Below are 13389 nucleotides of genomic sequence, written 5' to 3'. Positions count from 1 at the left end.
GCCTGAAATGCTAGCACGAGAGGACATAGTTTTAAGGTGCTTGGAAGGAGGTACAAAGGAGATGTCAGGGGTAAGTTTTTTATGCAGAGAGTTGTGAGTGTGAGGAATGGGCTGCCGGCGGCAGTGGTGGAGGCGGAAATGATAGGGTCTTTTAAGAGACTCCTGGATAGTTACATGGAGTTTAGAAAAATAGAGGGCTATGGGTAAGCCTAGGTAGTTCTAAGGTAGGGACATGTTCGGCACAGCTTTGTGGGCCGAAGGGCCTGTATTGTGCTGTAGGTTTTCTTTATTTCTATGTATAAACTTTACATTGCAGAGATGTAAGTTTCTTCTCCTGTGACCCAAAACAAGGTGTTAGCTTCAACCAATACATAGCCGTGCTTCAAATACTAAATAAGTCCCGTGAATTTGGAAATTTGAGAAAATCACTAGATACAGAATATTTTGCAGAACTTCAGATAATGAACTTGGAGAAAGACTGCTGCATGAAAAAGAATTGTTGCTGGAAAAGACTGTGAATGTATGTAGGGCAGAAGAGACCACACGAGCACAAGCTAAGGAGCGGCACAGGACAGACACAACAGTGCACACTGTGAAAACAGAGGGGCAGAGCATGACGTGCTTCCCAGAACTACAGTAAAGCAAAGAGGAAGGCTCAAACAGCAAATGTGGAGGTAGGCACAGCCTTTTATAAGCCATGTCCTGCTTATGGAAAGTCCTGCAGTAATTGTGGGAAGAAAAATCATTTAGCAAAGTGCTGCAAAGCTGGGGCTACCAAGAGAAAGGAGCACACGGTTGCTGAGGAAATGGAGGAAGTCTGTGTAGATTCTCTACAGACTTCTGCTGCTGGTAAAAGCAGAATGGGTGGTTCCAGTGACTGTGAATGAGACAACAATTCCATTCAAGCTTGACAATAGAGTGCAAGTGAATCTGTTATCCATAGATGACTGCAAGACTCTCAAAGTAAAGAGCAAGGTTTACCCAGTAAGGGTAAAAGTGACAGGCTACACTGCAGAGAATGTACCAATAAAAGGAGGCAGTATAGTTATCTTCAGGCACAAAACGGCAGCACCTAAAGTCACGGATAGTGATTGTAGAAAAGAGATTACAGCCAATATCAGGTCTGAGTGCATGTGAAAAGCTCAGTCTAGTGAAAAGAAATTTCTCAGTGGCTTTACAGACCAAAGATGATCGCACAACACTCTTGGAAGAGTACGCAGATGTCTTTGAGGGACTCGTATACTTACCTGGTGTACATAAAATTCATGTAGATGAGACAACAGCCCCTGTTGTCCATGCATGCAGGAAAGTTCCGTTTGCACTTAGAGACAAACTTAAGCAAGAACTCCCATGCATGGAATGGATAAATGTCATTCAGAAAATTGGAGAACCAACAGATTGGGTGAGCTCACTGGTCATTGTGCAGAAGAAAAATGGAGCACTGTGAATATGTCAAGTCCCAAGAGATCTTAATAAAGCCATCGAGAGAGAGCATTTTATATTGCCCACATGGGAGGAGATCATGTCCCGGTTTGCAGGTGCCAAGCGGTTCTAGAAAGCTCAACACGTCATTTGAGTTCTGGCTGATGAAGCTTGATAAGGCAAGTTCAAGACTGTGTATTTTTAACACACCTCAGAGAAGATCTTCCTTTCTTTGGCCACCGTTTGGGATCCTGCCAGCACCACAAGTCTACCATAAAACCATCCACACGATCTTTGAAAGTGTACCTGGTGTCGAGACCATGATAGATGACATCATCTTCTGGGGGTCCACCAGGGACAAACATGATGCACGACTGAGACAGGTGCTTGACGTGACACGGAATGTGAATTTGAACTTAAATAAAGAGAAATGCAAGTTTGGTGTTAAGACACTGACTTTCATAGGAAATGTCATTTCAGAAGAGGGAGTGAAGCCTGACCCAAGAAAGATGCCAGATTTCCATTGAAAACATGGAGAGGACACAAAACAAGGAAGAAGTGAGATGATTTTTGGGGGTGGTGACTTACCTGGCTAAGTTAATGCCTCGACTGTCAACCACGTCAGCACCACCTAGGTCACTCCTTGAGCAACGAAATGAGTGGATTTGGTCTCACGAGCAAGAAGAGTGTTTCCAGATGCTGAAAAGAATCCTAACTGAGGTGCTGGAAATCGTGCTGAGGTTTTATGATCTGGAAAGGTGTACTAGGATCTCAGCTGATGCTCCCCGGCACGGCCTTGGAGCAGTACTACTGCAGCAGCATGACGACACATGGCAACCTGTGGCCTATGTGCCAAGGGCTTTAACAAATGCGGAAGCCAACAATGCACAGATAGAGAAAGAGCTTCTTACCAGCACATATACATGCGAAAGGTTCCACCAGTACATCTACGGGCGAGCTTTTGAAGTGGAGACAGACCATAAACCACTGGTCTCAGTTATATCCAAACCACTGAATGACTGTCCCATGAGGATAAAGCTGCAGAAATATGATGTGAAGATGATCTACACACCAGGAAAATATATGTTTGCCACTGATGCGTTGTCTTGAATGGTCAACAAGAGAGAAAAGGGTGACCAAGAGATTAATGCTGATATACAGGCCTATGTTGACATGATTGTCACCTTCATTCCGGTATCTCCTGATAGAACAGAGAAGATTAGGTAACCACGTGGATCTACAACCACAAACTCCAACCTATAGCTGTGATGCTTCACTTGTCGGTGCACCCAAGGGGCCAGCAGATGTAAAAAAGTAGCATGTTAATCAAAGTTCTCAGAAAGACACAAATATTAACATATCAAATGAAAGCAAAACACCTGTGAAATCAAATAGCAGATCAGAAAGGAACATTAAACTGCCTCAGAGACTGATTGAAAGTTACTGAGTGGGTAAGGGACTATATTTGCTCATTACAATTGAAGTTAGAAATTTGGGGGAGAAAAAGAAAAGAGACCAGCTACAGAATGTAGATCTCTTTGGCGGAAAGGATTCTTGCGGGTTTTGAGAACACAATATTCTGTTTGTTTTTCTTTAAAGGGAGAAGCTGTGTTATTGTGTGTCCATAATAAAGAACTTCAGTTCCCACTGGGCAAAATAGTTCAGTAATAAAATGTTCTAGTGTAAACCCACACCAAGTTTGCCTTTATTAAGATCAAACACAACAGATACCATACAAGAACCAGCATCCCAGTTGAGTAGAGATGGAGTGCAGGAACCAACACTTTGGAGAACATGAAGGACGTGTGGCCAACTTCACCGAGTGAGTAAGATGCCAAACATTAGGACTTATGAATTGTTTGATAGTAGATTTACTATAATGGGAATGATAAATATATCTGAAGTGAGATTAAGGTTTCAACATCTTTTAAATGAAGCATCCCAGGTGGGATGTTTGGCACAAGAGATTCCGCAGATGCTGGAAACCTTGAGCAACACACACAAAATGCTGGAGGAGCTAAGCAAGTTATGGCAGCATCTTCTTAAAGGAATTGCAACTGTACTAACAACTTCTATTGACTGATTCCAGAGTAGCTTAAGTTCAAAAGGCTAAATCAGACATTTCTCGAATCTTTGCAATTCTCCCAATCAGACACTACAAGTCTATATAAAGCATTCTGCGCATTCTGGACAGCAGTGCTGCAGCTTTAACGAGAATTGCCATGCCAGGAACCAGATTGCTTTTTTAGGTTCTCCATTGAGCAGTTTTGGAATGCGTGCTATGAGGACATATTCCTGGATCACTCCGTTTGTTTGTAGAGCTCTGGCAAGCTTTCATCCGTTAGAGTTTTCACAACTGCGTGCCTGATGTGGCCAGGGCTAAAATTAACATCAGGTTTTAACATCGGCTGTCAGGCTAGTTGGAAGGAGACCGTATAAAAACAGAGGAGAATACCATTGGAGCACAAAAGATGATCCAGACTTCAGAAGCTTATCCAGCATTACCACGTCCTTGAGGGTTGCTAGAAAGGAACTGCTTACTTAGACGTTTGTGATTAAAAGTCTGTCTGCCTTCCATGAGTGTAAGATCTTCAACTGCTTTCAAATCTGAGCATTGCTTTCATCAGAACACCACGTCCTCCTCCTCTTCTGCGTCAGCTCCAGGCTTGGATCAGTGCATGGATAAAACAAGGGGTCTTTTTGGGGACGAATTTGAGAAGTCCTCAATCATGCATGGAAGCTTCTTGAGGCCACGGAATGAGCAAATGGGATATTCAGGTCAGTGACATCCGTCTGAACAAACAATCACACCTTTTTTCTAGTACCCTGATCACCAAAGGGAAGGGGTGCCAATTTGGCTTTGCTATTTAAAATGATGTTGTTATTTAAAATTTGAAGCATTTTACATTGCCTACAAATGTGTATATAAAGAAATTTAATTCTGCAAGTGGAAAATAATGATCAAAAGATCACAGACCAGAGGAGTGATCATGACATGGATGTGTAATCCTATGGGATTATAGCTATCGTACTTGCATGTATCCATGAAAAAATATATATTAAGTCAACACAAATAAAATTAAATGAAAATTTCTTGCAAGTAATTAAATTCATATCTTGTGATGGATTGTTACATTTCAGATATGTATGATTATGGCTATTGTGCATATTTATTAATTGTCTGAATTAATTTTAGGGAACAAATTAAAACACCTAGACATGACCAAAAAAAGATCTATAGGCATTAACTTGGCACTGTTAAGCTGACGTAAGTATAAGATTAGTCATCTTCAGAAAATAAAGCGGGAGGTCCCTTACCAGTGTAGAAGGTTAAAAGAGGACTGGTGGGGGGCGGGGGGGGGGGGGAATGCCTAAATAAATAAAATTAACAGGAAGCTATCAATAACATTACTTCAAAGATTCAAAGTACATTTATTATAAATTATGTACTGTATGCAGTATACATCTCTGAGATTGTCTTCAAAGACAGCCATCAAACAAAGAACTATGGAACCCATTCAAAAAAATTAAACCGCCCCCAATCACACAAACGGTAACAAAAAATACGTGCGAAAATATAGGATATAAAACCACAAAATCAACATGCATACTTAATACACATTAGTTCAGCTCAGTGTTCGTTATCTGCAGACTGCCCCCAATTCAAAATTCCCCAAGCTAGCAACAACAACAAAAAAGAGCAACAAGAAACCAGAAACTAGAACACATCATAGACATGAATCAGAGTCCACAATCCACAAACCAGGTCGATTAAACCTTGCGCCGGGACCAATCCCCAACAGCATCGAGGAAGAGAAAGAGAGATCATTTGAACACTATGACCTTCCCTGAGAGCAGCAAGCGAAAGGGCTTAATAAAATTATCCCAGTTTAATTTCAGTATCATGATCTCGGTGAATCAATTTCAGTTGTGCCTTGCTGTCTCAACTTCACAGCAACGTTCTAGCATCTAAAACGGTTGCTAGGTTTAAATCATTAGTGCCAATTTGTTTAAGATTACAGATGATTTCAGCCTAACATGTGCTGTTTTTATAGCTTTGCAGTTCTGGCAGAGAGAAGCTGAAAACTCAATAATGATTACTGTATTGCACAAAATTACTTACACCACATTAGCTTACTTAATCAGCACCTATGGTAAACCTTCAATTTATGATGGAACAAAATCTGAAGCTCTCAGAGTTATTTAGATACTCGTGACATGTTGCAAAGTAAATGATATCTCTCTGATTTTTTAAATCTCTCATATGTAAGACCTGCAATATTGATTTTCAAGTTTGTTGATTATTAGGTCACGTGACAAGAATTGCTCTAATTTCAGTTGTAAATAAAGAGAAAATGGTGCAAGAAATAAGTCCTGCTGTATCTGACCTCAGTATTTCCACCATTTTCTGTTTTTATTTCAGATTTCCAGCATCTGCAGCATTTTGCTTTTGGTTCCTAATTTGCATCACCAACATGTTCTGTTAGCCAATCCCAATATGGCTGATGTAATGTTTTAAGTAGCCTCAGGATCTTCATACTGAGGAACTAGTGAGCCTGGGGAGGGTGGAGGGCATCATCTCTAACTTCAGCTCTTTATCTCTTTCTTGCAATCCTGCTTGAATAAGCAACAGCTCTAATACTCTCTAAACTTTACTTATTTATTGAGATACAGTGTGGAATAGGCCCTTTTGGCCCTTTAAGCCATGCCACCCAACAATCCCCTGATTAAATCCTAGCCTAATCAAGGGACAATTTACAATGACCAAGTACCCTATCAACTGGCACATCTTTGGACTGTGGGAGGAAACCAGAGCACCTGGAGGAAACCCACACAGTCATGGGGAGAACGTTCAAACTCCTTACAGGTAGCGGCAGGAATTGAGCCTGGGCCTCCTGTACTGTAAACCCTTCTTCCAACCACTACACTACCGTGTTAAAACTTCAAGATCAAGAATGGCCACTTTACTCAGACACTCCGCGTTTGTCAACAGTGATGGAGTCAGGCTTTAGCGCCTCCTGCAATAAAGAAAATAAAAAAAGGTTTAAAATATTCTTAAAATAGAACAAGAACACTTGGAAGAAATTTTAAGGAAAAGATAAATGTGCAAACGGAAAGCAGAAAAGAACAGGGAAGATTTTCATTGAAAAGAAAACAAGCAAATGTCCTTTGAATGGTCAAACGCCATTATAGGGCAGCCCTCCATTTTGGCCAATACTACTTTGAAAGTAATCAGATTGAGACTCTGTGGACATCTGGATCTTCTGTCAGATGATGTGCCCAATTAAAGGCTTCTGAACTGGGCATGCATAACTCATATTCCAAACTTGACTGTCTACTCATTTACTGCTTCATCAGAGAAGCATGCACACTTCATAATCTGCTTGAGCTGGAATGTTAATGGGATGGAAAGGTCATACTGCTGACTTCAAATTAATCATCTCTGGGTGCAATAGTGACTCACGCTCTTTAGCACAGTGCTGAAAATATCATTCGCATATTTGGTACTGAATTGCTAACTTATCATCACACTTATATAGAACATGCCTACCTCCTCTCTATTTGTCACTCAGTGTCATAATCCTGAGACCATCTGAAAGTGTGTTGACCACCATCCATGTTGGGATTGTTCAGGCAAGTGACTGAAATTTAGGAACCAATAGAGAAATAATGCAGATGCTACAAATCTGAAATGAAAGCAGAAGGCGGTGGAAATACCAGCAGTTTCTAGTTGATTATAATTGAACTTAGAACATGTCCTGGCGATGTGAATTGAGGTATTTCAAGGTAATCTTTTCTACTGAACTTGAGGAATGTTTTATTTTTAAATTATGCTCCCTTACGTTTTAAATCTCATTTCATTCCAATGTCCTCTACCTTTTCCACACAAGGAAAACATTGAGCAACATTTGATACTCGTGTATTCCTTAGTGCATGACCCTCACTAGAATCCGCACAATATATCTTGTCATCAACAAACTTGAAAATCAGGGTTACAAGCCTTACACATCAGGGAACTACCTAAATCATCAATATCTAAACACCTAAATTCGGCGATTTACACCCAATCGCCACAGACACAGTCAAACTCATCCATTCAATGTAAATATGGTCATTTCTGATGGGATTGGACAATGCGTTCTACCCAAACAGGCCGCCCCGGAAGTACGGGCAATGTAAAGACCCTGGGAGACAACTATCAATTCACAGTGGATGTGAGCGATTTCTCTCCTGAAGATATTATCGTTACCACCTCCAACAACCAGATTGAAGTCCATGCTGAGAAGGTAAGGTGTTATTAACAAACTCTTCATTTCTGTCACAATTAAAGCCACAAGACAAAGAGAAGAACACTTAAATGAATTTCAGCTGGTTCAATTCTACAGGCCTCCAGGGAACACAGACTCCTAAACATACATAAACTCGAGAAAATCTGCAAATGCTGCAAGTTCAAAGCACCGTACACAAAATGCCGGAAGAACTCAGTGTCAGGCAGCACCTATGGAAATGAATAAACAGTTGACGCTTCAGGCCGAGACCCTTCTTCACGACTGAGAAGGAAGGGGGAAGATGCCTGAATTAAAAGGAGGGGGTGGGAGGGGATGGAGGGTAGGTGGAAGGTGATAGGTGAAGCCAGGTTGGTGGGAAAGGTCAAGGGCTGGAGAGGAAGGAATCTGATAGGAGAGGAGGATGGACCAGAGGAGAAAGGTAAGGAGGAGGGGACCCAGAGGGAAGTAGAGGCAGATGAGAAGTAAAAGATCAGAGTGGGGAATAAAGGAAGGAGAGAGGACGGGGACCTACATTCTACAACTTTCATGGCTTACCATGAAGTTCTACTGTCCGCCATCACAAAGTTTCATCTTTTGCCCAGCTCTGTCTGATACCTGGTTACCATTGTGCATAATGTTAATGACACGGGTGGTGAGGGTTACAGTGGAAATGTGGGAAAAGTGCACAGAGAGTCTGCCTCCACTTTCTACCCTAACTCCATTTTCCCCACCACTATCACCTCACCTAGCCATGAACTTCCAATCGCATTACTGCCCTCAGGTCCAGAATCCAGTTGCAGCATGTAACCTTTCTACATTACAAATGATAATTAATTATAAACAGATGTGCTGTACCTCATCAGCTCTGAAAATAGCTGGCTTCCTGAATACTGGCCATGCTCTGCCTCAACCTTGTGACGGCAGCAACAAAGTTAGTTTTGATGCTGGGGATTTATTCTAAGAATTACACATTCCAATTGCATTTGAAGCCACTTTCAGTTGGAATTGTTTACTTTCCAAAAGCGCCAAACATTCACAGGATCATAGAATGATGCAGTGCAGAAGAAGGGAATTTGATCCAACGTGCCTAAGACTGCTTCTAGATAGATAGATAGATAGATAGATAGATAGATGCTTCTTGCAGAACTTCTCCAATTAATCTCACTTCTCTGTTTCTCCTCTTTCCCTTGAGAACTTTTTGCCTTCAGGAATTTATTTATATCTCTTCTGAATTTCGTAGTTGAATCTGCTTCCTCTCTCCTTTCAGCCAGCACATCTCAGACTTGGCTCCAGCAATTTAAAAAAAAACTCATTGCAACAAAATGCTTCCTTAATTAAAATTTATTTCAGTGAACTTCTCTTCAGCTTAACATTTAGCATGAAAAGACAGAAAGCTGAGGCATTTTTAAGTACCTGGAAAGGGTTTCATCTCTCTGTGAATAAACGGAGGTTCCAGCTGCTAACATCACCACCAACCCCAAACCCAAACCCTTACCCCAAAGAGATACACATACTTTACAGTCATACTCTGGCCAAGATCATCAAAATGATCCATTTCTGCCAAAATATTCCACTTGATACTGGCCAGAATCCTCTGTAAGAACATGAACAAGAAAATGGAAGTGCCCTGTGGAGGGAGATAAGGTAAGGTAGAATTAAACAGAGCAGTGTTCTGTAAATACGGTAAACAGATTGGGCCTAGTACAATGCACATTTCCAGATGCAATAATAACTAGGAAAATTCCCATCTAAAATACCCTTGCATCACTTCCTCCCTCCCTTTTCCCCCTGGTCCACTCTGTTCTCCTATCAGATTCCTTCTTCTCTAGCCCTTGACCTTTCCCACCCACCTGGCTTCACCCATCACCTTCCCAGTAAACCTCTTTCACTTTTACTCTGGCATCCTCCCCCTTCCTCCTCAGTCCTGACGAAGGGTCTCAGCCCGAAATGTCAACTGTTTACTCTTCTCCACAGATGCTGCCTGGCCTGCTGAGTTCCTCCAGCATTTTGTGTGGCTTGCTTTGGATTTCCAGCATTTGCAGAATTTCTCATGTTGGTAAAATCCCCTTACTTGCTCCATTTATTTTGTACTCTTTTGTCATAGAAGCAGGTTCCACATGTTGGTTTCTGTACAAGAGATGATTGATAAGTTTGTGGCCTAGGGTAGAAGGAGTCAATTCTAGAAAACCTGGCACATTTATTTTTCAACATAGTTCCCTCCTACATCTACACACTTAGTCCAGCGGTCGTGGAGCATATGGATCTTGGATCTCCAGAAAGTGTCCATAGATGGGTGATTGATAAGTTTGTGGCCTAAGGTAGAAGGCAATGAGTTATACAGCTCGCGTTACATGCTTTGAGTGATTATGCAGGAAGTTTGAAGTTAATAACTCATCTCCTTCTACCTTAGACCACGAATTTATCAATCACCCCTGCCGTGGACACCTTCTGGAGGTCCAAGACCCATATGCTCCACGACCGCTGGACTAAGTGTGTAAATGTAGGAGGGGACTATGTTGAAAAATAAATGTGCTAAGGTTTTCTAAAATTGACTCCTTCTACCTTGGGCCACGAACTTATCAATCACCCCTTGTAAGCATAGGTGCAAGTATTAACGACCCTGTTTACTTTTACTGCTATTTCTTCTTTTCCCTCACTGTATAAGGAACAATTTCACCAAGCTGCCTAAAAGTCTCACTTGATGTCTCTCCATTGCTACTGCTCCTTTGGTGTTGCACTCAAGAGGCCATTAATGAGTCGGCTTTCATCTTCAGCACATTATCCAGTACAGTTCTTCAATCCTCTGCCAATGCGGGGGGAGAAAGAAATTCAGATCTTAAGTAACAAGGAAAGCAGTTTAAATCGATTAAAGGCATTTATCACCAGGAGCTCAGCTCAATCATTGCAGGATCCAGCTATTACTGACATCACTGGTGGTCTTGTGTCCAGCAGGCTGCGTCAGATTACTTCAAACTTTGAGTAAAGAATTTCCTTGTAAATTCAGATTTTTTTTTGCATTGTGTTATATCTATTCCTACCTTGAAACTTTTGGGCTGCCTTGCCCAACACTTTAGAGTACCGTCTATTTGGATGAGCTCCCTCACTGAGCGGAGTTTGTTTGTTTGTTACGACATAGGAGATCATGGTCTTCCCATGGCCACGACTGTTCTTGGCGAATTTCCCTACATAAGTGGCTTGCCGTTGACTTCTCCTGGGCAGTGTCCTCACAAGCTGGGTGACGCCAGCCATTATCCATACCTTTCAGAGATTGTCTGCCTGGCCTCAGTGGCCGCATAACCAGGACTTGTGACGTTCACCGGCTGCTCATATGACCATCCCTTGCTCCAATGGGTTCCCGTGACCCTGATCGGGGGGCTAAGGAGACGCTACACCTTGCTCAAGGGTAACCTGCAGGCTAGCCGGGTGGGGTGAAGGAGCGCCTTACACCTCCTTTGGTAGAGACATATCTCCACCCTGCCACCCAAGTTTGCAGAGTATAGTGTTTTAAAATTTTCAGAAACTAGTTACAGTCCCTCAACCATTATCTCACACTCGAACTCCTATCAAAGGTTCGGTAAGAACAGAAAATGTCAGAAATATTCCGACAGCTTACAGTTTACTTCAGGGAAGAAAACATACAACCATATCTTGCTGAGGCCTACTTTACATTCAGTTTCTATTATATTTGTCCACATCTGAAAAATATTACCACCGATCTGTAAATAAATAATAATTAGACAAAGTTCTCATCACATTTTAAATATTTATTCTTGGGATGAGAGCAATATTGGCATGCCTGCATTTATGTGTATTACTGGGGGAATTGATAATAATTGAAATTCAGAACCATTTGGAATTCACTTCTTAAGGATTATTAATGGATTTGTTCAGTACTTCAATAATCCAGCATCTCCTACAGTGATGCTTAGGTTTTACATCCTATATAAACAGATTACATCCACTTTCTTGTGTTGTTATGATGGGGGTGTAAACACACAAACACTATGTTACCGGTTCTGACATACCATCAGGCCACTGCTTGCAAACTGCAAGATAGCCAGGACTTTTTAATAAAGTTTTGCTAAAGTCCAAAAATGCCCCTGATATAAATTAAACGCAATAAACATCTAAAGGTAACATTATCGGTGCAAAGCTTTATTTGTTAGGATTACATTTGGGACATTTTGAGCATGCACAGCTGGCAATTTTCAACTGGTTATCATCAAAAAGCAGATAAGATCAAGGTCGGACAAACGATAGTTCCAAAAATGCACCTAGAGTGCTTAAGAAACAACATTCTTCCTCCAGAACTATGAACCCAAACAAGATCCATCCCTCCCCTCATTAATGCAAAGCCGAACAAAGGCAGGATGAACAATTGTTCATTCTATTTGACCATTTCTCTCTCAAGACAAAAAAATGTTAAAGGATCTTTGTGCCTTTGATGTGATGCCATTAAATATTAGTAATAATTTCTTTGAGCTTGGTGCCTCTCATCCTCACAAAAACAGCAACAATTCAGATCTGTAGCCTTATTTGTACAATTAGGAGGGATCCTTTGTACCTTCCATGCTCAAAATCTATCATTTGTACAAATGCAAAGCAATTGTATTTCATTTTCAGCTTGCTGCAGATGGAACCGTCATGAACACGTTCACACACAAGTGCCAGCTACCAGATGATGTGGACCCCACCTCTGTGACGTCCGCCTTGGGTGACGACGGGACACTGACGGTTAAAGCAAAGAGGCATCCAGCCAAGCACACTGAGCACGTGCAACAGACTTTCAGAACTGAGATTAAGATCTGAGAAGACTGTGCTGAGCACTACTTTATTGTAATGCAGAGTAATGCCAGGAGTAATGCAGAATGCAGCTTGTGCTGGTGTTTATCACTGCTTCCTGCCAATATATTATCGTAAAATTTCATCTCAACCCTTTTAAGCAAGGAAATAATGAGCAAAGTCTGTAAAATGGGATAACTGACAATTCCACCACATCATTTAGTGACACCATTTAAATTATGCTTCCATTGCTGACCTATGATTTGTATCCTAGTGACAGACACATTAAGTGCTTTGTTGTTCCACATAACTGAGAGATTCATTATATGCAGTGATAATGGAGATAATGGTTGTTCTGTGTGCGTGTGAGAATAGACTTCTACCTTAAGACACAAAGATCAATAACATAGATTGCAACTTTGTCTTAGATCTAAATTTCCTGTTTATCTGATCTTGTATATAGATTTGCGTAATTACTTCCTTATTTAACAATTTAAATTCTGTAATGTAAAGAAGTGTACAAGGCTAATGCTATTCCAAAGGATTTGTTCAGGAATATAAGGATATATGGCCTTTCAGAAATATGAAAATGATATTACATCCAATAATGTCCGTTTACCATAAGCAAAAATAAAAAAGTTCTATATTATGCCCTAAAGGTCTTGCTGAGCTCTCCTCTTACATAATTGAAATACCTGGGAACAGTACTGCAGGAAGTGCAACTCTGCAAAAATCAAAAGTGCTTAGTAACATTTTAAGAATGTCTCTACGACATGACAACCACAGCTCCGCCTCCCCCACCCCCGCCCCGCGATGGTGGAGAAGATGACTTGGTGGAGATTAAAATGAGCTCGTGACAATGCCTTTAAACATTGGTTTCACTATGCCCAGATGTACCACTAAGATCACCAATCTT

At 41.2% G+C, this 13389-nt stretch overlaps 1 protein-coding gene across 1 annotated transcript; it reads left to right on the top strand.

Annotated features, from left to right (window-relative positions):
* The first annotated feature begins 3736 nt into the window (after positions 1-3736).
* On the top strand, positions 3737-13131 carry hspb7 (heat shock protein family, member 7 (cardiovascular)). The gene is made up of 3 exons (XM_073031837.1): positions 3737-4200; positions 7576-7709; positions 12315-13131. Exons 1-3 carry the CDS (start codon positions 3999-4001, stop codon positions 12498-12500), a joined length of 522 nt encoding a protein of 173 aa, XP_072887938.1. The 5' UTR covers positions 3737-3998; the 3' UTR covers positions 12501-13131.
* Positions 13132-13389: the final 258 nt, after the last annotated feature.

The sequence above is a fragment of the Hemitrygon akajei genome, chromosome 29, assembly GCF_048418815.1.
Source record: "Hemitrygon akajei chromosome 29, sHemAka1.3, whole genome shotgun sequence".
NCBI lineage: Eukaryota > Metazoa > Chordata > Chondrichthyes > Myliobatiformes > Dasyatidae > Hemitrygon > Hemitrygon akajei.
Note: the sequence above shows the minus strand (reverse complement) of the source record. Positions and strands in the feature narration are given on the sequence as shown.

Coding starts and splice junctions, on each gene's coding strand:
- hspb7 (XM_073031837.1), top strand. CDS start 3,999: ATGAGTGTAAGATCTTCAACTGCTTTCAAATCTGAGCATTGCTTTCAT. Junction 4,201..7,575: donor TGAGCAAATGGGATATTCAG/GTCAGTGACATC, acceptor CTACCCAAACAG/GCCGCCCCGGAAGTACGGGC. Junction 7,710..12,314: donor TTGAAGTCCATGCTGAGAAG/GTAAGGTGTTAT, acceptor TTTCATTTTCAG/CTTGCTGCAGATGGAACCGT.